General features: G+C 41.9%; 2 protein-coding genes across 4 annotated transcripts; both read right to left on the reverse strand.

Annotated features, from left to right (window-relative positions):
- Positions 1-476: 476 nt before the first annotated feature.
- Positions 477-19,589, reverse strand: ccnjl (cyclin J-like). Of its 3 annotated transcripts, none has more exons than XM_046405931.1 (6): positions 18,969-19,589; positions 17,072-17,183; positions 12,850-13,060; positions 4,814-5,113; positions 4,530-4,689; positions 477-3,917 (listed from the first exon to the last, which is right to left on the reverse strand). In XM_046405931.1, exons 1-6 carry the CDS (start codon positions 19,004-19,006, stop codon positions 3,383-3,385), a joined length of 1,356 nt encoding a protein of 451 aa, XP_046261887.1. In that variant the 5' UTR covers positions 19,007-19,589; the 3' UTR covers positions 477-3,382. The 3 variants fall into 3 exon arrangements, with proteins under 3 accessions (XP_046261887.1, XP_046261889.1, XP_046261888.1); XM_046405933.1 differs by having other exon boundaries at positions 17,916-19,028; XM_046405932.1 differs by having other exon boundaries at positions 17,072-17,180; positions 17,916-19,027.
- Positions 18,888-22,065, reverse strand: c1qtnf2 (C1q and TNF related 2). The gene is made up of 3 exons (XM_046405934.1): positions 21,687-22,065; positions 21,098-21,355; positions 18,888-20,287 (listed from the first exon to the last, which is right to left on the reverse strand). Exons 1-3 carry the CDS (start codon positions 21,712-21,714, stop codon positions 19,647-19,649), a joined length of 927 nt encoding a protein of 308 aa, XP_046261890.1. The 5' UTR covers positions 21,715-22,065; the 3' UTR covers positions 18,888-19,646.
- Positions 22,066-22,370: the final 305 nt, after the last annotated feature.

A 22,370-nucleotide genomic window follows, 5' to 3' on the forward strand; every position in this document is an offset into this window, starting at 1 on the left:
TACTGATTACAGCTATCAGATAACTGCAGAGGAAAATAAGTGATGAAAGGAGAACTAAACTGAAGCCAGTCCATTAGTACAACGCTGTTTAAATGAACCATGCGTTACACCGACAGCACGTGATCACAGCTGGAGGATTGTGGGTAAAACCTGCTGGTCTTTATCACTGGAACTTCTGCACTGTCTTCACTCTCCTCCACCGGACGGGCAGGAAAAATTTGGGTGTGGTGGAGTGATTAATGCGAAAAAATGCCCTTGAGCAAGGCACTTAACCCCCCAATATGCTCCCCGGGCGCTTAATGCTGCCCACTGCTCCTGTGTGTGTTTCACTGCATGTAATTTGCCGGGTGTTGCATGTGTGTGTTCAACTAAGGATGGGATAAATGCAGTAGTCAAATTCAGTATGTGTGTATGTAAAAATATATATACTGTCAATAAAAGTTGATTCTTCTTCTTCTTCTTCTGAACAAACTGGAGCAATGCAGAAGTGGCAGAACAACATTTCCCTAAAGGCTACAGGCGCTTCCTGAGAAGAAACACACCCATCACAAATTCAGTTTATTTGCATGTTTATTTTTCCATGGCACGTTAGGATAAAAGAAATCCCTTTTATCGTTCAGTGTCAAATAAACCGAGACTACGAGTTTGGTACAAAATAATAATACAAAAATATAAACCGATAGGTCGTGGTGTCATTTCATTGCTATCATGCTATCAAGTGTTGTGTGAGTGATGTCAGCACCTTTCACGGGAGGGAAAAATGCACGGCAAATCTATAAACCACTAAAGGACAAAAGCATTCAGTAATATCTATTACTCGAAGGCGGTGGCTGCAATATGCAACATATTCATTGTGTCCACACTGCCCTCTGGAGGAGATCAACCTAGTCAAATCACACAATTATCAAAAATAACTTACAAAAGATGAACCAGTGGTGTACACGAGACAGTGATGGCTGTGTTCAGTTTAAACAGAAAAACAACATATTGCACCTTTGACACCTCAGTGAGAAGTTGCTCATGAATTATGAGGAAAAGAGCAAGTCCAACACTTGCAGTTGAACAAGAACAACAACAACAACAAAAAATCTAGCTCACACCAACAGCATTGATCGGGAGAATCACAAAAAACTTAAACTAAAATACACTGAAAGGGAATGTAAAAAATATAACAAAGCTGTACACAAAGTTAAAACAACAGGCATAGTATCACTGAGAAGCACATCGTCAAGTCCTTTTCAGTGGCGGGAAAACAAAGAAAGATTTGGTGATTGGTGACTATAATAGTCTGAGCGTTTCAGTTCGAGTCTCAGTTTCAGAAGGCTTCGTGTAGTGTTATATGTGAAATGCACACATCTGAATGCCAAATTTTAAGTTTGGAGCTCAAAGTGAGATGTCCACTGTATGCGGGAACAGTTGTGATTTCTCAGTTGAGAAATCACAACCATTAGATCATAAAGATAAGCTCACTGAGCAGCCGTGATAGTTAAGTGGATGCGCAGAAAAGTGAACTTATTGTTATCTATTAAACAAATATGCCCCAAATTCTCTTTGCAAATGTGAGAATTTGCAGCTTTTCTTTGTCCTAAATGCTTCGATCTGAACATCTTAGGTTTTCGACTGTTGATCACATCAAACACAGCATTTGAGCACATCACCTTGAACTGTGGGAAACAATACAAGTCAATTTTACAATTTTTTATTTAAACAAAACAACAAGAAAGATTAATTCATAAAAAACATTATCACTAACATCACCGTGGTAACCAGCGGGCAACCCTTGTGACCGACATTAGGAATCTGGATGTGTTTATACTCAAACAGGAAGTGGAAGATTGGGCATTGCAGCTTTAGAAATCTGGGAAGCAATTACTGTCGGTTGACTGGCTACAGATGTTTGTGTGCAAAACCAGTGACCACGAGGCTGTCGCACTGTGATGCAAACAGACCGTTTCATGCATTCAGTTACTAACTTGTAAGCCAGTGGCTCCAGTGATGAAGAAGGGGGGAATATTCCAATCTCAGCAGATACTGCATTAGCATCCACTTTAAAGCATAATAGCATAGAATAATGGAAAGGCTGCTTGTTTCAGCCTTGCAACCTGAGCCAAATACAGTTTCTATGAACAAATACAAATACAACTAGAATTGTGTTCCTAAGCCCGTATAAAAAGCTACACTACATCAAACAAAAATGAGATAAAAAAAAAAAAAACAAAACAATAAAGCGCAAGAAAAAAAAACAAGTCATAAATAAAAGCTATGGTATGTTTCAATGGCATCATCTTCAAGTAATCTTGTTCAAGTCCCTGATATTTAGTGGTTCATGTAAACATTGAAGTCTTTAACACAGACACAGAACCAACAGTTCATAAAAAGGCAGCAGCAATTCAAATGTACAATACACAACCGACATTGACGTCTCCTTCACCACGCTGGTCCAGTCACATCAGTTTGTGTTAAATTCTTTGAGTGGTGCCATAGACACTGAAATTAAAACTTTTGTACGACAAAGCCTGCAGCAGGCGGAGGGCCACACTTTCAATCGCTCTGCCACAAGGCTCGACTTTGGAGGTGAAAACAAAAAAAACCCCAAAACTCAAGATGTGTTTGAGCTGCAGACTTCACCTGCTGTGCTCAAAACAATGAATTCTTCGTCCACTCTGAGGGCTTGCATGCCGAGGGGCCCTTCGGCTCCAACAGAGAAGGCAGGATCAGTGGTTTGCTGACATTCAGGGGACACACCCGAAAATTTCGCCGACATACAACAGCCTCTGTTTTTCCTGCCAAGTCAGTGACAAGCATATGTTTTTCGCTTCTTCTATTGCTCTCAAAACGGTGGCTCAACAAATGAAACCAGTCCATTTGTTCTCCCTAAAATGCGTTCAATTTTTGGGATTAGAAATTTTAAAAAGTATGTCAAGCAGCAAGATATCCATAACACAGATACTTTGCGTTCTGTGCACTTCTAAAATTGGCTCAGCTATCACACAACTGAGATCAGGCACTGAATGAGGTCGGTGTTAGATCACACTGCTGCTTTCATCTCATTCACAGTGATGACAGTCTCATAATAAACAGATTTATTTAAAAAAACAGTGGAGAATATGGTTATAACGTTTTGCAATGCCTTGCTATTTCACATGAGCATTTGTCACGTCAGTGTGATGACTTCTACTGGGTCTGTCTTGCCTTTGGACCTCTGCTTGCGTTTGAGGTGTCTCCGTGAGAGAGACGGGGGAGCTGGACAAGCCGAAGGTATTGCGGAGCTGACGGAGAGAGAGAGGAGGTCTGTACAAGGATATTTCGGGGTTGGGACTTGGCACGGAAGTATAGCTGTGCACTCCCGCAGGGGTTTTTGTTCCCTCTCCGTCTCCTGGCGTCACCTGTCAAAGCAGCCGGCTGTGAAAGTGTGATGAGCTCCCAGGTAGCCCCCGCTGTAGGCCATACTCAGACAGTGCCGTGGCTCTCCAGCAAGGGCCATCTGCACAGAAATGGGGCCCTGGAGAGGCAGCCCGCGAGCCCCCGGCTGAAGACCAGAGGTCAGACTTGGGTAGGAGGGGAACCCACCCCCAGGAGTCATGGAGGGAGCCCCAGTGAGGAGACCCATCCTGTGGCTCTGAAGGAAGTCCTGAGACATGTTCACCACAGGCCCCAAAGCCTGGGAGTCAGCTAGCGCTTGCAGCTGGGACAGGGATGGGGAATGCTGGGAAAGGTGTGGGAAGCTGTCTGGCTGAAAGAGCAGCTGTGGTGTGGACGAGGTGGAGGAGGAGGAAGAGGAGGAGGAGGAGGCAGGTCTCTGAATGGCTGACACTGGAGAGAGATGAGAGGTCTGGGACTGAGACTGCAGAGACGAGGGTCGATGAGGAGGAGTGGATTTGGTCTTGTTGGCCTCCTTAACGTCATTGTCATGAGCACTGGGGAAAGGTAAGGCAAACGTAAAAAGATTAAAGACGAATCAACACACATGTAGATGAATGAGGTGTGAATCGGAACAAGAGCTGTGCTTGCACTGCAGGGAGAGAGCCAAGTATGTGCATACCTGAGAAACGGATCTATCCAAAAAAAAAAAAAAAAAAAGAAAAAGAAAAGAAACACAATTGCTGCTCACATAAATCCATTAGCCGATACCCTTTTTAAGCTCATATAATTAGTATTAACATGTGCAAACAAACAGATGTAGATGCACACAAATACACACACAGCCATCTGCTGACCAACAAATGTGCAACTTAAGTACTGTTGTGAAATTACCCAGCACGAAGGCTACCGGCGAGGATTAACAGATGGACAAGTTTTGTTAGATGATACACACAACATTAAAAGCCAGCAACAGGCGTCCATCTTATGACCTAAAACCATGACAACCAAAACTCTAAAGATATGGGATTGATGCCATCTACCTTGATTTACCTACTACACTGGGAGAGGTATGTCTGTCGGCCTGGCTCTCTCTCAGAGCTTCTTTTCTCCTCTATGTGACTGTGTGTCTGTGTGAGTTAGTAAGTGTGCTTGTGTGTGTCCCTTACAGCAGCATGAGCTCAATGCACTGGGTCAGGTGGTCCCACGTGTAGCCCGTTAGTAGATGCAGGGCAGTCGTCCAGCTTGGGGAAATCTGAAGGCAAATGCGAGATGCTGCCACACATGCAGAAGCAACCTGGGATGGTCGGAAACTCAGGAAAGCGTGATCTGGAAGAACCCAGAGACGAGCGTTTCATTCTTTGATAAAACTCAGACCACAAGCTAATAAGATTACATCCGACGCCTCGACAAACAAAGCAAAATCCAGTTCACCTTTCTTCTCTTGACCCACCTTGAAGTGAGACTTCCAGGAAATAATGAGTGTATTTGTCCATGAAAGCCTTGGTCTTGGAGAGGGAGGAAAGGGGCCAGCCGTTGTAGAGGTCGCCCTCCTGCACCGAGGCGTGGAGGTAGTAGTCAATAAAGTGGGCGGGCGTAGGCATGCACAGGTTCCAGCCAAAGGTCTCCAGCAGCAGAAGCTCCATTTTGATCAGGTCCTTCTTGTTGAGAACCAGGTTCAGACTGCACATAAAGCCCAAGGAGTTCAGCTGCTCCAGTTTGGGGACCCGGTCCTCCTTCTCCTCAAATTTACCTGAAAAGAAAGGAAGAGATACAGTGAGGTTACTGAAGAGTTTTTAGTGCAGCTCATACTCCACAGCCACATTGGAATGTTTGAGATAACAAGACGTTAGCTCTACTACTACCATATTTTTTTTAGAACACATTCCCATCCCATGAAGACTGCAAAGCTGAAACGATCAGATCAGCTGGCAAACAGGAAAGAAAATATCTGAAATAACTTTGATAACCATGTAACTGTTCAGGTCATCAAGTAGAATTGACCATTACATTGCAGCTCCTCAAAAGTGAGATTTATCTTTTCTTTTAAAAAAGAGAAACATTTGTGGTTTAGAAATAATTTATTAATCAGAAAGTAACTGACAGATGATTACAATACCGCCGTTAATTTATTTGTAAGATGCCTTTTGGAAATCATAGGCACAGAGGTCAATAAGAAAATTAGACAACTACTGGCATAAATTTTGATGTTCATTGTATCTTTATCCAAAAATAACTAAATACACCACAACATTTCAGCAGAAAATGTCACCTTGACCAGAGCCAAAGATAAAAAGCTACCTTGAGTGTTTATAAATTGCTTTGTCTCATTATTACAATGAATACATCATCGTCATCTGTAGCCACATAGAGAACATTTACGGTTCTTTCACAGAAACAACCACAAGCGCTTGCTAAGCTTTAGCAATTAAGCTGACTATTACTGAACATCTGGCCATGAAGCTAAGCTACTACACCAACAGGCGAGTGTCACTATAGGCTTATAGAGTGTGGATTACGGAAGTCTATAACACTTTCTATGAAAAAGCCAGTCAGCTCAATTCCCAATATTTCTGTTCCTCTCACTCACTCCAGATCCTCACAGACATGAGAGCAGAGCCATTATGGTGAGCCTGCTGCCCAAAATACGACATCCTCCTTTCCATAGCAACAGCCCCAGGCCCTTGTGACCAAAGATGAGGGGCAATTTTGCCTTTAATCCAAGGGTCCAATAGGCCTCCTCTGCTCAAACTTTAAAGAATGCGAGCGGGGGTGGAGGTGGGGTGGGTATCAGGTTACTCTGATAGGGCCTCACTGTGGAGCATGTGCCTCAGCTACACGCAGCTTTAAGCAGGAAGATGTGGGGATCGAATGTGGACTTCTAATGAAACCGACTGGCATGCTGGCAATCTGGATTTTTGATACTGATATCCATCTTCACAAACACAACAATCATATACAGATTTTAAATAAATAATTTTTTTTGATAAAGCTTCACTTAAAATCACCATATAGTTATAGTATAAACACTTAACACACTGTAACACACTATGGGACTACAATGCATTTGTAAACAGACAGAAGTGTTAAACACCTCCTGTGAGCACTAAAGAGTGGAGGTTAGTGAATAAACTGATAGTGAATGACAGTATAGTAAAACACAAAAGTAATAGCCTCATAGGAGTTGGTAACTGCAAGTGAATGCTACAAATAAACACTTAAAATGTCCTCTTATCGGCTTACAGCTACATTATAAATTATAATAGACAATTAGATATGCTGAATTAATTTGGAAAAAAAAACAGATCCTTTTCATCCCTATGTACTGAGTGGGACATTTAACTTAAGGATAACAAACACACACACACAAACACACACACACACTGCTGAGTGTCACTCATCTGCTGTGGCAGCTACCTGGTATTGTACCCACTGGTTAGGATTATTAAATTACATATCGGCTTTGTCAAAATATGCATCCAGCTGTAAATGACAATATGGGGGAAATCGTGGCTTTTAATTTAGCAGCGGATAACACTTGTTTGATGCACCTTTCATTTACCTCTTTATGTCCACATTTCAGGGAGTGGGGCATCCTCCTACTGAGTTTTACCATTGATCCTGTGACTGACCATAAGAAGGGCAGGAGAGAGAGACAATGGCTAAAGAGGGAGGGAATGGCTGAGAGAGCATAAGGAGGTAGAGTGTGTGAGTGTGAGTGTGTGTGTGTGTGTGGGGGGGGGGGGGACTTCTGCTCAACAGGCTATGGGGGTAATTAGCAAAGAGGCAATAATGGCCTCTCTCTGCCAGAACAGGAAACACTATGAAACGGGGCTGTTTACACCCACCAGGCCTTGTTCCACAGCCCAGTCCACACTTGCCCCATTCTCTCACCCTCATATCCTCTGGATCAGGGCTCTGTCTGCTGCTAGACTGCTATGTCCACACAGACGCTGCCATAAAAAGCCATCAATGCTCCCAATCTTCACACAACCACAGCCTCTTTGATCTGAAGGAAGACACGGCACAAGTCAATCTCCTCATTGTGCTCTTTGATTACTCTTCTGGTTTACTGCTGCGGGTGACTGGGCACATGAGACATGGGCTGCCCAAAAACAAAAAGAAAGCAAGTACATACAGAGCTACAGTATGATTAGAGCCACAAACCGGTTTCATTTACTAGAAAAGAAACCGACTCCCGTGTGTATTAGGGCCTGTATGATAAAACAGTGGTCTCGTTCATTTCAGGGAATTGGCACAGCAGGGTTGCAGCCACAGATGGCTACAGCTAAAAACACTGGGAAGTAAAGCAAAAAAAAGTTGATCCTGGTTCTACATTATCTGCAGCACATCAAGCAGCAGGCCTTGTGGACTGTAACTTAAGACTGCAGCCAACTATTATTCACATTCTGCATTAATTTGTCAGTTATTTTTTCAATTGATCATTTCATTGTTTGGCCTAAATGATCAGTCTAAATTGTCAGAAATAGGATAAAAATACCAATTACATTTTCCCGAGGTGCCTGAGGTGATCAAATTGTTTTGTCTGACCTATCAGTTTTAACTGTGCTATTTCTCATTTTATTTTTGTCTCACAAGTCATACAGTCCTATCTGAAACAAATGTAGAACTTAATTCAGCGTATTCGTGTATGATAAGCCACTAAACTGGACTTTGTGGTTTAGATGTCATCTTCTCCCCTATACTCTGTAGCAACACAACAACACCACACCAACACAGTCCCTTTGTAGCATTTTTACTGTGTGAATTTGGCCAGAAAGAGATGGTGCATTCCTCTCCTGTGAGTTCAGCCCACCTGGAATGCAAGCAGCTAAATGATCCTATCTTCAGTCAGCAATCTGCTAAGAAGCACTGATAAAGGAAAAAAAACAGACTTCCTTTTTATCTACACCAATTACCGAGACTGCAACTACAGGACACCTCTACCTTCCCATCACAATCACAGGAGAAGTTAAAGGTCAGGGGTTAGGGAGAGGTAAGGCCAGCATGCAGCGCCTCCCCCCAGGTGTGCAAGAGATGTGCAGGTGGGGGTGGGGAGAGGTTTCAAGTGAATAGGGGCTGGTTGGAAGCTGTATTCACACAGTGGCAGAAAGGCCACACTGATGCTCTTAATTCTGCAGACATCAAGCAATTTTTGTCCATTTCAATCAGTCTTAGAAGTGGTCAAGTTCCTTTAAAAGAAATATAAGAAATGGCCAAAATCAACCCTAGGCTACGGAATCTAAAAAAGTCTAAAAAAACGAAAAACGAAACAGCCATTAAAAATCTCCATATTACAGAGAATATAAAGTCCCTATGAGATCAGTGGTGCATTATCTTACATTATCTTTGTGATTTCTCTGAACTTGTGACGAAAAATGGCAGATATTTGGTTCAAATGCAATTATTAGCAAGTGAAAAAGATACTTGGAATAGCATAGCTCCCAAACGAGTAGCTTGTAATTTTTTAAAGATATCTACTGAGACTAAAAGAGGCACAGTTGGAGGAAAAACAGGAGAATGATTTGACTTTATACCAAACTCCTACAGTGACATTGTAGCAGAGCCAGTTCACATTCATGTTATCTACTGCTATCATCTAATGTTAATGAACTCTTGCCAGTCAGGATTGAAGTGAAGATTTAAAGGCAATCTTCATTTTCTTCCTGATTCTCCACTTTGTCTTTTTCTTGGCTTGATAGCCCTAAAGGTTCTTCCTCTGCTCTTTAAACTCTTTTTATTTGCTGGTTCATCTTTCATTGGAAGTGTGAAAATTGGTCACAGCTCCATCACAGAATCTCTGTGTTGCCACTGCTGGCCGGCAGCTCTCACAATGTAGGCTCGGACTGACCCTTGACCCCTGATGCTAATGGAGAATCCTGGAATCCCAGCCCTGACTGTGTGTGTGTGTGTGTTTGTGTGTGTGCGTCTGTTGAGTCTTATAATAATTGATAATCCAAACACATCTGTACATCTTTACATAATTCCTTTAATTATGAGAGCCCCATACGACAACAGTTCCATCAGAATTATTGTCAAACCTCTAAGAGGGGAGTATAGTGGGACGGGGGTTCCCTACTAATCTACATTTCAGTGCACCCTGCTGAGTGGTTCAGTTCTAACATGTCCCATTTTGCAGGCCACCACCTCTACCTCCTTTTCTACCCTGTTTAACATCAGCAGCCGACCTGCCTTTGAAGTACCGCTCCACTCATTTCCCAACCCCCCAGGGATGCGGGGCAGCTTTTTACTGGCCGCCCTGTCCCAGGACCGGCTTGCTCTGCCTGTTCCCTGATGAGGTGAGTGAATGAGGAGGAAACAGAGCCAGCAGCAAAGGGTAAGAGGACACCACCAGAGCTCCGTCAGTTAAATGGTAATGTGGCAGTAAAGCAGTGCCCTTTCAGTGGGAAATTCTGTAATGACTTCAGTGTGAATTCTAATTAGATGATCACAAAAACACAGTCTATAGGTTTATCCAAAGGTTGCCACAGCAACAATCTCCTAATTTAGCCAAGACCATACGCGCAAACACACACAAACACAGGCCTGTGCACACAACAACCTCCATCCGTCAGTCTCTGCTCCCCTCCCCCTCTCTGGAAAGTGTCTGACTGGCTGGCTGGCTGGCTGGCCGTCCTGCTTGCATTTGATGGGCTTTTGTTTGAGGCCTGACTCGGAGAGCATATGGCAGGTGCCCCTCAGCACACAGCTCCTCCCCACCCCCGGGCTCAGAGGCCTCGGTAAGGGCACTGAGTAGTCACAAGACTGAGGTTCTCGGGTGTTTCATAGGTTGCTCTTTTTTTTTTTGTTTGTTTAGAAACTGAATCAGGTTCACTGAACAGAACAGATGAGATCCACTTTCAGCAATAACTTGCTGCAGCCACTCACCACAAAACAGATCACAAGAGCATCCCGTAATCATAATCAAAATCTAAATGCAACAAAACATATAAGAATGTGAAACACGGAAACCACAACAACAAAATAAAAAATGAAATAACATTCTTGCATTAGCTGGCAGCAGAGGCACATCCATGATGTCATTTACCATAACAAATAGCTGCAGCATGCAGAGCTCTGACTTCAGGGACCAGGATCTGCCAAGAAGACTGATGTGATCACTGCAGGACTTCATGGAATATAACACAATAGAAACTTTAGTATAGGGATGTGGACTTGTTTTAAAACGTCAATTAAATACAATACTAGTCTTCAACGAAATTCACATTAAATACACAGATAGATAGATTAACTTTATTGATCCCACAGCGTGGAAATTCACTTGTCACGGCAACTCACAAGAACAGAACTAGATTTTTTGGCATTAGGTGGGGGTCTCTAAATAAGTGTCCAACAGTCAATAACACTAAATCCCCATGGGTTTAAAGAACTGACCATAATCTTACTCCTGCAAATCAAGAAGAGCTCATCCATGAACAAACACATGCACACACACACACGGGCATCCACAAAAACACACACGCACAATAGAGTAACAGGATTAAGCAGTGACTGCTGAGAGGCACAAAAGAAGGAGCGATTAATTAACCTAGTGCAGAAGACAGAAAAATGTAAAGAAAGACAACGTATGTGCCTGTTAAAGGCAGACAGCGGGACCTGGGGACTCTGTTCAGTAACTAGGCCAGATTCCAAGGCACCTAAGGGCAGATAAAAATCCAAGACAACTTTGAATCAAACATCCTTTCAAGCCCTGATCAGTCATGGCAGAGACTCCCTAGAGCAGAGAGGAAAGAGCCTGACTCACTAAAAAACCCAATCAAAAGATAAAAAAAATAACCCAAAAAACAAAAACTGATTAATCAATCAGAAAATAAAAGTAGATGCTGTGGCTAGGTTGACTTGGCAATATTTGTATGGCTACATAAGAAAACTCTAAAAACTATTCTTGGATTCCCATGTGATTTCTTTAAAAACCTCTTTCAAGTCTTATATTCAAATTTATCCGACCACAGAAACTACTTTGATTGCAAAGATGGTCTGTGCCTAAACACACACACACACACACACACACACACACACACCGCCCTCCCTAGTGAGTGGGCCCTGTTCCAAACTCCCACTTTGACAGCATCATTAGTCTAATTACCCATGATGCCAAGGGCTGCATTAATGTACAGAAAACCTCACAGTCCGTTAATCACCAGACAGACTCTGAGACACTAAAAACTACCACACATCCTGCAGCATTCATCAGCGGGGGAAGGACGATTAACACACCTGCTTTACACAAAACACGCATAAATACCTTTTTTCTTTTTTTCTTTTTTTTTTACATCAAACATGCATACTTTTTTTTTTTTTTTACAGAAAGAAAATAACTGATTCCCGAGTTTGTTCTGTTTTTATTTTTTCCTGGTGTGCCGTTTGAAATCAGGAACGTGCTGGCAATCAGGGGTGCAGCAGAAAACAGCATTCATGCCAGTGACAAATTTACGCTGGTTACTTTTACTTCATTCTTTCTTTCAAACATAATGCAAACTGAATGATGTTTGAGCAGTAGTCGAACGGAAACGTGTGGAAAATCATTTATGCGCCAATGAACTGCGTCACCTGTATACATAGTAATGAGTGAACATGACTTTTGGACAACAATGGAAGTCTGTGACGCACTGGAATGAGCCACATCACGCTTTTGTTACACAGGAAATACTTGTTATTAAGATCAATCTATTGTTGACTTTGGTCCTTTGTATGATTAAAACTTAGAAATAAAGAATATCCTTGTAATTGTATTGTAAAAGTATGAAGACAGGAGGGGCTGATCACACAGAAAGGTGTCACTAGACAAAAGTGTTGTACTGGGACTGGGGGGGGGGGTGCTTCCCACTGAAACAAATCACATTTTGGATGACAGAGTAAAAAGACCAAAGGGAAAAAAAAAACTTCTCACACCTTTGATTAGAGGATATTTTCATCTTAACAAGTGTGACACTGGCTCATCTCAGACTGACTGAATGAGGCTTAAGTAACAGAGGCAGCCTCAGACATGTTAATACAGCCAGGATCAAAGCCACACAAAATGTTCTGCAGGCATGAGCATAATTCCCAACAGTTTGCCCTAAAACAATGGGAGAGTCATCCTACCACAATGGCAACCTTTTTAAGGCCGCTGCTGCAGCTACAGTAAACTGTCATTACAGCCTATTGGATCAGTATAAAAAGTGGAGATGGATGATAAAAGAAAATACTATCATGGGCTCTTGAGCATAACTAAAATTGTCGCCTTGTTGAAGGAAGTGTTTCACCTTGTGCCATCTGTGCATAAACCATAGTCACAGTATCACAGCCCTTCTAAATTGACAAATCAAACCAAACTACAATGCTTTTGAAGATGAAACGCACAGCCTAATCTTAGTTAAGTTACCTCTGTGCTAGATTGAAGAGACAGTATCCAAAACATCCATTTAAACAAACATGCAAGAAGTAAGAAGCCTCAGCGACAGAGGCGGAAGGCTGAAATGGACTTACTAGCTAGAAGCAGACAGGAGAGGGCGATGACATAGAGCTGCTTGACGGCCACGTCATAGTGGTCCATGAACAAGTCCAGCAGGTAGACAGCTAGGTGACGCGCCGTGGGACATAGCTGGTACCGATTACTCAGGATGGCCAACAAGTCTGCAAAGTACCGTCGCATGCCAATCTGCGGCGAGTGTGCCCGGTAGACCGGTAGCTTCAGCTCCTGGAGGGGGAGAAGAGAGAAGAGGGGGGGCAAATGAGAGGGGTGTGAGGAGCAGGGTGGGCAGGAAGAAGCAGTGGAGAAACATGGGGGTTGTAAAGAATATGCATGACAATACTGAGCCATGCGTGTCTCTTGCTGACTGGGTTTAATGGCTGACAGGAGATCTGCTGGAGGCCTAAAATACTCACACTGACAATAAAACTCAATTTACCAGTAGAAATTGTTGATTATGCTGCAGCCTTGCTTGAATTTCATTTAAATCACTATCGCTGCAGAGAACGGGCGCTAATATGGGTCATTGCAGGGGTCTCCGAGCAATGGGGTGACGGTGTATGAGGGGGGCTTTGCGGGTGTGGTTGGGGGTGGGGTGTGGGGGCACGGTTCCTCCAGCAGAGGCTGAGTAGTAGATAGGATTAGGTTTCACCCCTAGCACATCTCCTATTCATGTTCAATTAGCTGCATGTGTTTCAAAGTGGGAAGGAAGACACTCAGGGGGCATTAGCATTGAATCAGCATCGGGTATCTTTCCAATCAGCAACAGAGAGCTAGAAAGCACGAGCCTCCAGTTTCAAAATCTGCCCCCGAGCAAGAAACAAAAAAACATTTAGTACAGGATGTACAAACTCATAGCAAGTATGTTCTCTGTATTTAAGCTGCTTATGCCAAAAAATGTTTTTCTTTGTTGTATTTTGCTCTGAGTAAAAACAAGAGCTTTAGATTTGGATTTAATAAGAGACTGAGGATTGGTAGATTAATCTCCTTAAAATCAAACCATGAGGGGTCCCCTACATTGACAGAAATGCAAAAAAACATCCACATCATGTTGTGAACTGTTGTTTGGAAAAGGTCCTGGATTTCTGCATTTCAAAACCACTCATAGGAATACATGCTGCTTTGCCAAAATACAACATGCTGTGAGAACACCATCTTATGAAAACTGCAAACCATTTTAAGCTGAACCTAAACTTAACTGGAATCCAAATATTATCAGCCACACCCCCCTCCAAAAAACAATGTAAAAACCATCATAAAGCCACTTGACCGCAAGTGCCACAGCAAACCACACCACCCAATCCTCTACAAACACTCCTCTTCCATAGCTTCAGCCTCAGCCTCTGGTCCATCTGTCTGTCTGGGGGTGCAAGGGCAGCAAGAGAATGGGGCTGGATCTGAGGTAGGGGGTGGGTCTGGGGAGGTCTGTGTAGGGTGGAGGTGCCTTTGTGGGGGACCCGCAACATAATTAAGGATTCCACAGCTGCCTCTGCCTGATTTGCATGTCTGATAATTTGCCACATGCTACACACCACAGCTATCTCCCACATCAGCCCATTACCACTGCAGCAAACGTCATTAAGGCTGAATAAAGACTGTGGGGGGAGCAGGCGTGTGAAGGCCTTTCTACCCACCGCCCTGATGCGAATCTCTCCATGCTCTTCCATTTCAAATTTCAGCTTATAGTACTTCTGAAAACATACACCTTAAGTTATCAAAAGCCTTTAGGTACTACAAAGCATTTTAAGCTCAAATCAAAGCTAAATCAAAAGCAATCTCTTTAAAATATAAAACACTGGAGGTGCAACCAACAATTATTTTTTGTGTTCGAGGTCTAGTGCATAAAATATTTTTTTAAAAATAGTAAAAATACTCCTGACAGTTTCAGAGTCCAAGCTGCTTCTTCTGACTGCCTTCATGTAGAGCTGCAAAGGTTAGTTAATTAACCAGTTCTAAAAAAAAATCATCTGCAATACTTTTAATAATCAAATTACTGTATAATTATGATCAAATGATTCCCTTCATGGAGACAATACAGGGTACCTACAGCAACTAGTAACATCTTGAACACTGTATTACTTTGTCTGTAAACGGTGTTAAAAAAACCCCAATAAAAACAGGAAAACAAGTAAAAGTAAGATAAGAAGTGTTACAGTAAGAGGCTGCTGAGTTTGAGGCAGCTCAAGTTTCTTCTTTCAAATACCAAGCGGAGACTTTTTTTTTTGCCCTTTAAACAGATAGTAATGACTGCTTCTGGCTTCATGCCACCTACCAAGGACGTGTGTTCATTGTTATTATTTTAGCATTTTCATCCCAATCACCTTTTATTACAGGCCCACTTACTAATTGTTTTTATCCCATGTATTCTGGTCTAGAATGTAAGTATGTCTGTGTGTAAGAACTGTCTTCACCATGTCCCTTTGCTTTACTTCTATTTTTATTAGACCACGCGCTTTGAAGCTGAAAGATGAATCCAATTCATAGGTCCTTAAACATTTTGTACCGTGATTCACTCTGAGAAGCAGATGATCATGACAGAGAAAAAAATTAAAAAAAGACCGTCTTCCTGGAAAAATTTGATTAGTCTCAACAGAACATTATCTACATACATTATCAGAACATTATCAGACTAACAAATTTTAATGGGTATTTTGTAAAAAAAAATCCTGATATTCTACTTACAGATAATTCATCACTTAATCAAAAAAATACTAATTGATCATGAAAAACAACAGTTCGCTGCAGCGCTAATTGTGTGTTACATTGTTAAAACACAGAAACAGACATGTTTAATGTTGTCTCCTACAGGTGTCTAAAAAGCACAATCAACTCCAATCTTAAATCTCTCAGTTCGCCATGTGTATCAGATATTTCTATTTTCCAACTCAGCAGCATTTGCAACGAGGACGTTATATGATACAGTATATACAGTCTCACCAGAAATGATGATAAAGGGGAATCAAATCTAAGATTACACCCCCCCCTCCCCATCTCATTTTAGCATACGGGAAAAGAGAGGGTGTGTTATTTAGTTTCCAGCTCTGCGTACAGACTTTCATCCTAATTGACAGCCTGCTCTGAGTCAGACACTGCGCAGCATGAATAAACCTGTTTGTGAATGACTGACTCATTATCAGGGCTCACAAACATGTGATTCATAATGTGTCCTCACTCTGCGCACACACACACATATATATTATATATATATATATATATATAATCTCTGGTATGTTAGTGCATCTGATATCTAAAACCTGATTTGTATTCATCTCTGTGAAGCTATCAGAAGAGCTTCAGCTCAAAGATGCCAGTCGTGGCAGACGTCTCCATTAAAGTGACACATGGGAAGAGATATGATCATGCTTTGAGGTTAATTAAGACATTCTAAATTAATGAGCCTCAGCTCTTCCATGTAATCTAATTTAGATCATGTTGAAAGACAACAGGACCACGTAATTGTATTTTCATTCCCAAGTTTCAACACATTGTGCGACACATAATATGCCAAGACACTGCTATGGACTGTTTAATCTGTAGGGCTGCAAGTGCAGGTTGCTTTTACGATGGATAAATTTTAGTGTGTTTTAAATCTTTTTTTTTCTTAATTAACAATTTAATTAATAACATGTTAAAAAGTGAGCAATCACAATTCTCTAAGTTTTCTACAGTTTGATTAACTAACTACCTATTTTCAGCACTGACAAAATCTAGCAATTATTGTCTGGATTAATGGTTTGCTTCCTTGAGCCAACTGCGTCTTTTCCAAATGACAGGAGCAATTCTCAGGTTGCTTGAGGATGGAAACAGCTGAACAGACTTAATGATTTTAGCATACTATAATGTAAATGTCAGGCTAGTGCAAGTGCAATATTAAGGACTCACAAGTGCAATATTAAGGACTACTTTCTGGACTACCTCATACTTGCACACGCATACTTAGGCTGCTATATGTTAAAACCGGCTTCTTATTTAAGGTTTAGCTTATTTAAATGTCTAGTTTTATATTCTTTTATATTCTATTTTCTGTTTAGCTTATATTCTATTCATACTTTATATTTTTATAGTCCACTTACTGCTCCCGGGACCTGAGTCCTAATTTTGTACCATAAGCATGTGAATGCGAGCTGGTATGACAATAAAGTTCCTTGAATCCTTGTTAACGAGACACAATTTAGGCACACACTATGAGGAAAAGTTTCCTATCAAAAATAAAGCAGTGCTCATTAGTATGAGACTCACCTTGATGCGGAGGCACTGATGGATATCTGCAGCTAGCTGTCCTTTCCACCACTGCAACTCCCTCTCCATCTTTCCCATCCAGGAGGAGGCTTCAAGAATCAAGTTTGACCTGCTGAGACAGACGCGTTCAAAGTTAAAACACCTCAAGAGGAGACACGCTGGGCCAATGGTGGCGAGGATGACCAGGAAACAGACAGTCCTCAAACAGGATATTTACTGAGAAGACCAACTGATGCAAGAGGGTGAATTAAGGTTATTCTACAACTTAGCTTATTAAAATGCATTTTCACGATTTAATCGATTACAGGTTTGTGTTTGTACTGGCAACTACAACGAGGGTATTAAAAAAATGGTCCTTTTTGATGAAATGCAGTCGTTTTGGTAAAGTTTGTCGAGTTAGCGGACCCCACAGCTGTTGTCTCTCTCTCTCTCTCTCGCCCTGTATAGGCCATTTTCTCTGCTCGGGAATTTAAATGGCTCAGTTAAATGCCCGCTCGACCACGCTGTAGGTCGAATCGAGCGAATCAAAACAGCTTTCATAAATGTCACTTTTTGACACGACTGTTCACTGTAAAGACAATTTTTTTTTCTCTTTTGCTTAACAATCCACACTCTGGTTATCATATCAAATCGCGGATGTACCCCGAGACAGCGGCCAAACAGTGAAGCTACTTTAGTTAACTGCCCACCCAGCCCAGAAACGCTTGAAGGAAAAAATAAAACAAAATAACAAAACGAAGAGCGATAAAGCTAAACACATCCACACAGACACGACTCATTTTCTCCGAGATGGCAGAGACCAGGTGAACTTTTCGTCTCGGTGGTTTCTACATGTGGCACTCACCGCTCCTACGGGAATGCCCCCCAGACCCCTTTGTCTCAGTCCGACATCCTGAACGAGAGAACTCCTCTTCGGGCTCAACTTTGAGAAAGAACTCTTTTTGCTCGGCGAAAGGACAACGTTTTCAATCCGTCGACAAGACCTCAAGACGCTTGCCACCGTGAAACCCCGAGAAGTGGCGGTTAGGTCGCACCGTTTCCCCCCCAACTGATAACACTTTTCCGAGAGATTTAGCTCGGCTGTTTTCTCTCCGGTGCCTCCGCTGTAACAAAAGTAACCTCCTCGGCTGCACCAGCTGCTGCTGTTGCGCTGCGAGGCTCGTGCGCTCGCTGCGAGCGGCCCCACCTCCAGCGTGGGAGTTGTAGTCCCCTGGATGTCAGAACTACAAATGTCCACCGTCAACCACAAAACCGTTTCATTGAATTTTAATACTGCGTGCGAATCATTATTTACGTTTTAATTTCAGTTGAGTTGTTTTTGTTACTGAATCACCTTGGTATTAAGCGGAACGTACGGTAAATAAAACAATGTCACCAATGCAAAAACTACACCTGAAAACTCCCCGTTAAAACACCCTTTTCTCATTCGTAACACAGTTTAATTTTTAGATGAGCTATGAGCTAATGCTAATCAAAGACATGCTGTGAAAATTGCAGATAAGGAGGTAACAATAATAATAAGAATGTACAGTCCTACTTAAAAACAAAAAACTTATAGGCCTACAAATTATACAAAATTAAAGTAAAACATTTTGTCTTTTAATTGCCTCTAATCCATCTCATGGATTCCATAACCATCCAAACAGCCACACATAGAGTAGCAGTATTTCATCTGTCAATTTATAAAGGTGTTTTGTCTATTGTTAGTTCAACACTCTGTAGAGCGATGTGTTTAATACTAGAGGGTTGTTTTAAAATCCATCTGCCAAAGAGGGAACATTTTTATGTTCTTTGGTGCCCAATTATGCTCCAATATGCAGCTAAAACAAACGGCATGTGGAAGCTATCCAAATCATGACATAAATCAGGATTATTGCCAACAATACAAGACACATACAGCTGTCTGTTTCTCTGTTGGTCTTCTCTCTTCATCATTCACATCCCGGTTTTCTTAATTCATCTTTTTTTTTTTTTTTTTTTGTAAGTGAAATTAAACCGTTTCTTATATTTTTGTTAATCCAGAGAACCCTCCCACCTGGTGGATTTAAGGAATATTGCAGTAACGCATGCTAAAAACATGTTAGCCACTACTGACTTATTATCATTTTAATGCATCACTAAATATCGAAAAGCTGAATGAAGAAATTACAGTATTACTACAAATAAATTAATTTTTTACATGGCATTTCAGACGAAGACTCTGTGCCATGCCATCTCCTGAAAAACGGAAAAATATGGCAACCTTGCGGTTCCTCTTAGATAAATATAAAAGAAAATAATTGTGTCACTTATTAGAGAAGTTTTCAAGAAATTTTGCCCTAAGTATAGCACTATGGAAAATACTGCAGTCACAACACATACATTTTCAGTACCAAATCATTTCAAGTCATTTCACCAACTTGACTTTTTCCTCTCCTCGTGCGCCCCCTGGTGTCACAACAAACAACCGAAATATACTGTTAGGCGTACCATTGTTGAGCTGAGCTCTCTCTGCAGACACGGACTTTCATAACACTTTGATTTCAAAATAGGGCAGTTATGAAGAATAAGACAAAGATATTTCAGTAATGGAGTATTAACTGTCATCCTGAGCGTTCGCCTTTCTATCAGCCTCATTGAGATAGTCCTGGTCAGCAAAAATAAGAAAGCCGGTGAAGGTGCTATCTGTCCAGAAAGGGTCAAAGAAGAGTCCGTTCTGCTCGGAGTAGAAGATCTGCAGCCAGACCTGGTCTGACTGCTCCAGTTGGAGAACAGTAGAACCAGACGCCACATCATGGTTCCCTGTATTCGCATCAAATGTCTTGATCTTGTACTGTCCATTGTGGACCAGCCCAATGGCCAGGTGCTTATTTGCCAGAGTGATATCATATGTAAAATAATAGACCCCAGGAATGGCGCAGACAAACTTGCCACTGCTTGCGTTGTAGTGATTTCCTTCATTCAGCAGGATCCTGCTGAAGCGGATAGGCAGTCGCTCTTTAGGGTAGCTCTTTGTCACCGCCACAGAGAAGGCCGATCGTGCTGCCCTGCCACAGTTACAGCCTCCAGGAGGCCCTTGCTGGCCCACGTCACCCGTCTCTCCTTTTTGTGCTCGTTTACCAGCTACCCCTGGTGGTCCTCGTAGCCCCTTAAGTCCTCGAGGTCCAGCCTTGCCAATGACACCTTCACGACCTTTCACACCTGGCTTGCCCGGGTTCCCGGGCCTTCCTGGATCACCTGATAACAGAAACAAAATGATGACAGACTGAAAGTAGATTTTATGGCTTAGCACAATAGGCACAAATATTCAAAACAAAAAGTTAGACGTGTCTGATTAGGTCCTCCTGTCCTTCTCCTTGCCATGAAGGAACCTGTTTCCTCTAATTATGTCACTGATGTATATATCTACTTAACATGCATTAACCTTTTGTTCTGTTGACACTGGCTGTGTTTGCTTTTTAATGGGGACCCAAAGACTCCACTGCTATATGTTTAAAAAAGAACAGTAGTATTCAATACAAGCTCAGTGTGTGAAATGAACATAAAGTACTGTTATTCATGTCTTACATCTCAAATGTTCTATGTATTAAAGAATATATATTCTTTTTGCTCACCAAAGAGTCATTCATAGACATAGAAATGTACAGCATGTTTTCCTAGATTTTGACATAATGTATATTTGAGGTCAGTAAGACACCAGAGACGTCAAACTTGCTGGTTGACGTCTTATCAACAAAAATCTCCAATACCAGAAATCCAAATAATCTTGATAGATCCATAAAGGAAATATGAAAAGTAATGTGGTGTAAAAAGCGCTGTAAACACTGATCATGCATATAGAGCATAATTAAAACTGCACAGCTGGGGTCTCTGAAAACACAAACCAAAGTAATGCGTCTCTGTAGTGGACTTCTGAAACATCTGCCAGGTGAAATTAAAGGCTCTTTTGTGCACTTTATGCTTATAAGCAATTCCAAAATCTCAACATATCAAGTTGACAAAATAATATTAAGTATGTTGTTTTGAAGAGAGTCAGTCAATAATTACCTCCATCTCCCTTTTCTCCCTTCTCTCCATCTTTCCCATCTGGACCATCCTTCCCCGGGGGCCCCATGGGGCCCATGGCCCCTGGTGATCCGGGGGCTCCGGGAGTTCCTGCCGGCCCTGCTGGGCCCGGCAGACTGCAGAGCAGCTGGGAGGAGTGGATGGTGATGTTGCGACCTTTCTTAGGTGAGGCATACGTTGACTGAGAGAAGACAAGTGACAGCAAACAGAACATCACACACATCTGGAGCATGATGGTCACTGCAGAGTCACGAGAAGATAAGGGAAAGCAGATGTTTACAACTACATCTTGTGTTGGATTTGTGAGTTGGTCATCATCATTTGATTCAAATGTCTATGATCCAAAAAAAAAAGAACAAGCAAAGCCTGAAATAGACAACAGTGTCAGAATACATGCATAACTGGAGCTTGGAATGAGGAAAAGACCGACATGTAAACACTTATTACGTACATGCTGTGGTCAGTTTCAAGATGTGACTTCAGGATAAAGTAAAGCACAGGATGCAGCTCATAGTGTAGTTTTGCAAAGGGAGTATATCAGATATTTCCAAAAGAAAGGAAAAGAACTCACCAGTTGAGAAATGATGACCCATGGGCATTTTTCAGCTCTGTGCGAGTTCTTTTTCTGCGTGAAAGTGCAGACTTTCTTACATAATTTTCCAATAATCGGATAAAATATCATTCTTCAAGAGAAGCGCTGCAGAGAAATGTGCAGCCCAGCGAGTCACAGTCCATAACATCCGCCCTGTTCACGCTGCCAACAAATACTTTCACCATGATGTTATTAAATTCAAGTCAGCGCAGCTGTATTGGACAGCTGAAGCTGCGAGTCATCACGCATTCATTCATAGTGTGGAAACAGGATACTAAAAACACGACAAAAAGTAGAGATCAGGATTTTGTTAGAAGTCACGATAAAGTACAGTAACACAAAGTGGTTTGCATAGGTGTATAAAACACACTATGCATAATACCAGTTGTTTGTGTGAGAGCTGAGAGAGAAATAAAAATGTTCCAGCTGTTGGGTGAGGCAGCGCCTTTTCCATTAGCAATCTACCGTATTTACCTTTAACTGGAACCACATGAACAGAAAGTACACAACCTGCTGTTCTGCTGCGGGTTTCTCTGAGACAGTTTGCATAAAAACAGACATGTTTTACAATCAGCCCATGTCTGATCTGCACATACTGTAGACTTGTGTTTAGTTTTCATAGGCTGAAAATGAGCTGAAATATTGATTAAATAATGTGAATTA

Source organism: Scatophagus argus, chromosome 12 (genome assembly GCF_020382885.2).
Source record: "Scatophagus argus isolate fScaArg1 chromosome 12, fScaArg1.pri, whole genome shotgun sequence".
Taxonomy (NCBI): Eukaryota; Metazoa; Chordata; class Actinopteri; family Scatophagidae; genus Scatophagus; species Scatophagus argus.

Coding starts and splice junctions, on each gene's coding strand:
- ccnjl (XM_046405931.1), bottom strand. CDS start 19,006: ATGATGAAGAGAGAAGACCAACAGAGAAACAGACAGCT. Junction 17,184..18,968: donor CAACAGAGAAACAGACAGCT/GTATGTGTCTTG, acceptor CGTCTGTCTCAG/CAGGTCAAACTTGATTCTTG. Junction 5,114..12,849: donor CTCCTGTCTGCTTCTAGCTA/GTAAGTCCATTT, acceptor CTTTCTTTTCAG/GTAAATTTGAGGAGAAGGAG.
- c1qtnf2 (XM_046405934.1), bottom strand. CDS start 21,714: ATGCCCATGGGTCATCATTTCTCAACTG. Junction 21,356..21,686: donor GGGTCATCATTTCTCAACTG/GTGAGTTCTTTT, acceptor GTGACTCTGCAG/TGACCATCATGCTCCAGATG. Junction 20,288..21,097: donor GGGAGAAAAGGGAGATGGAG/GTAATTATTGAC, acceptor TTCTGTTATCAG/GTGATCCAGGAAGGCCCGGG.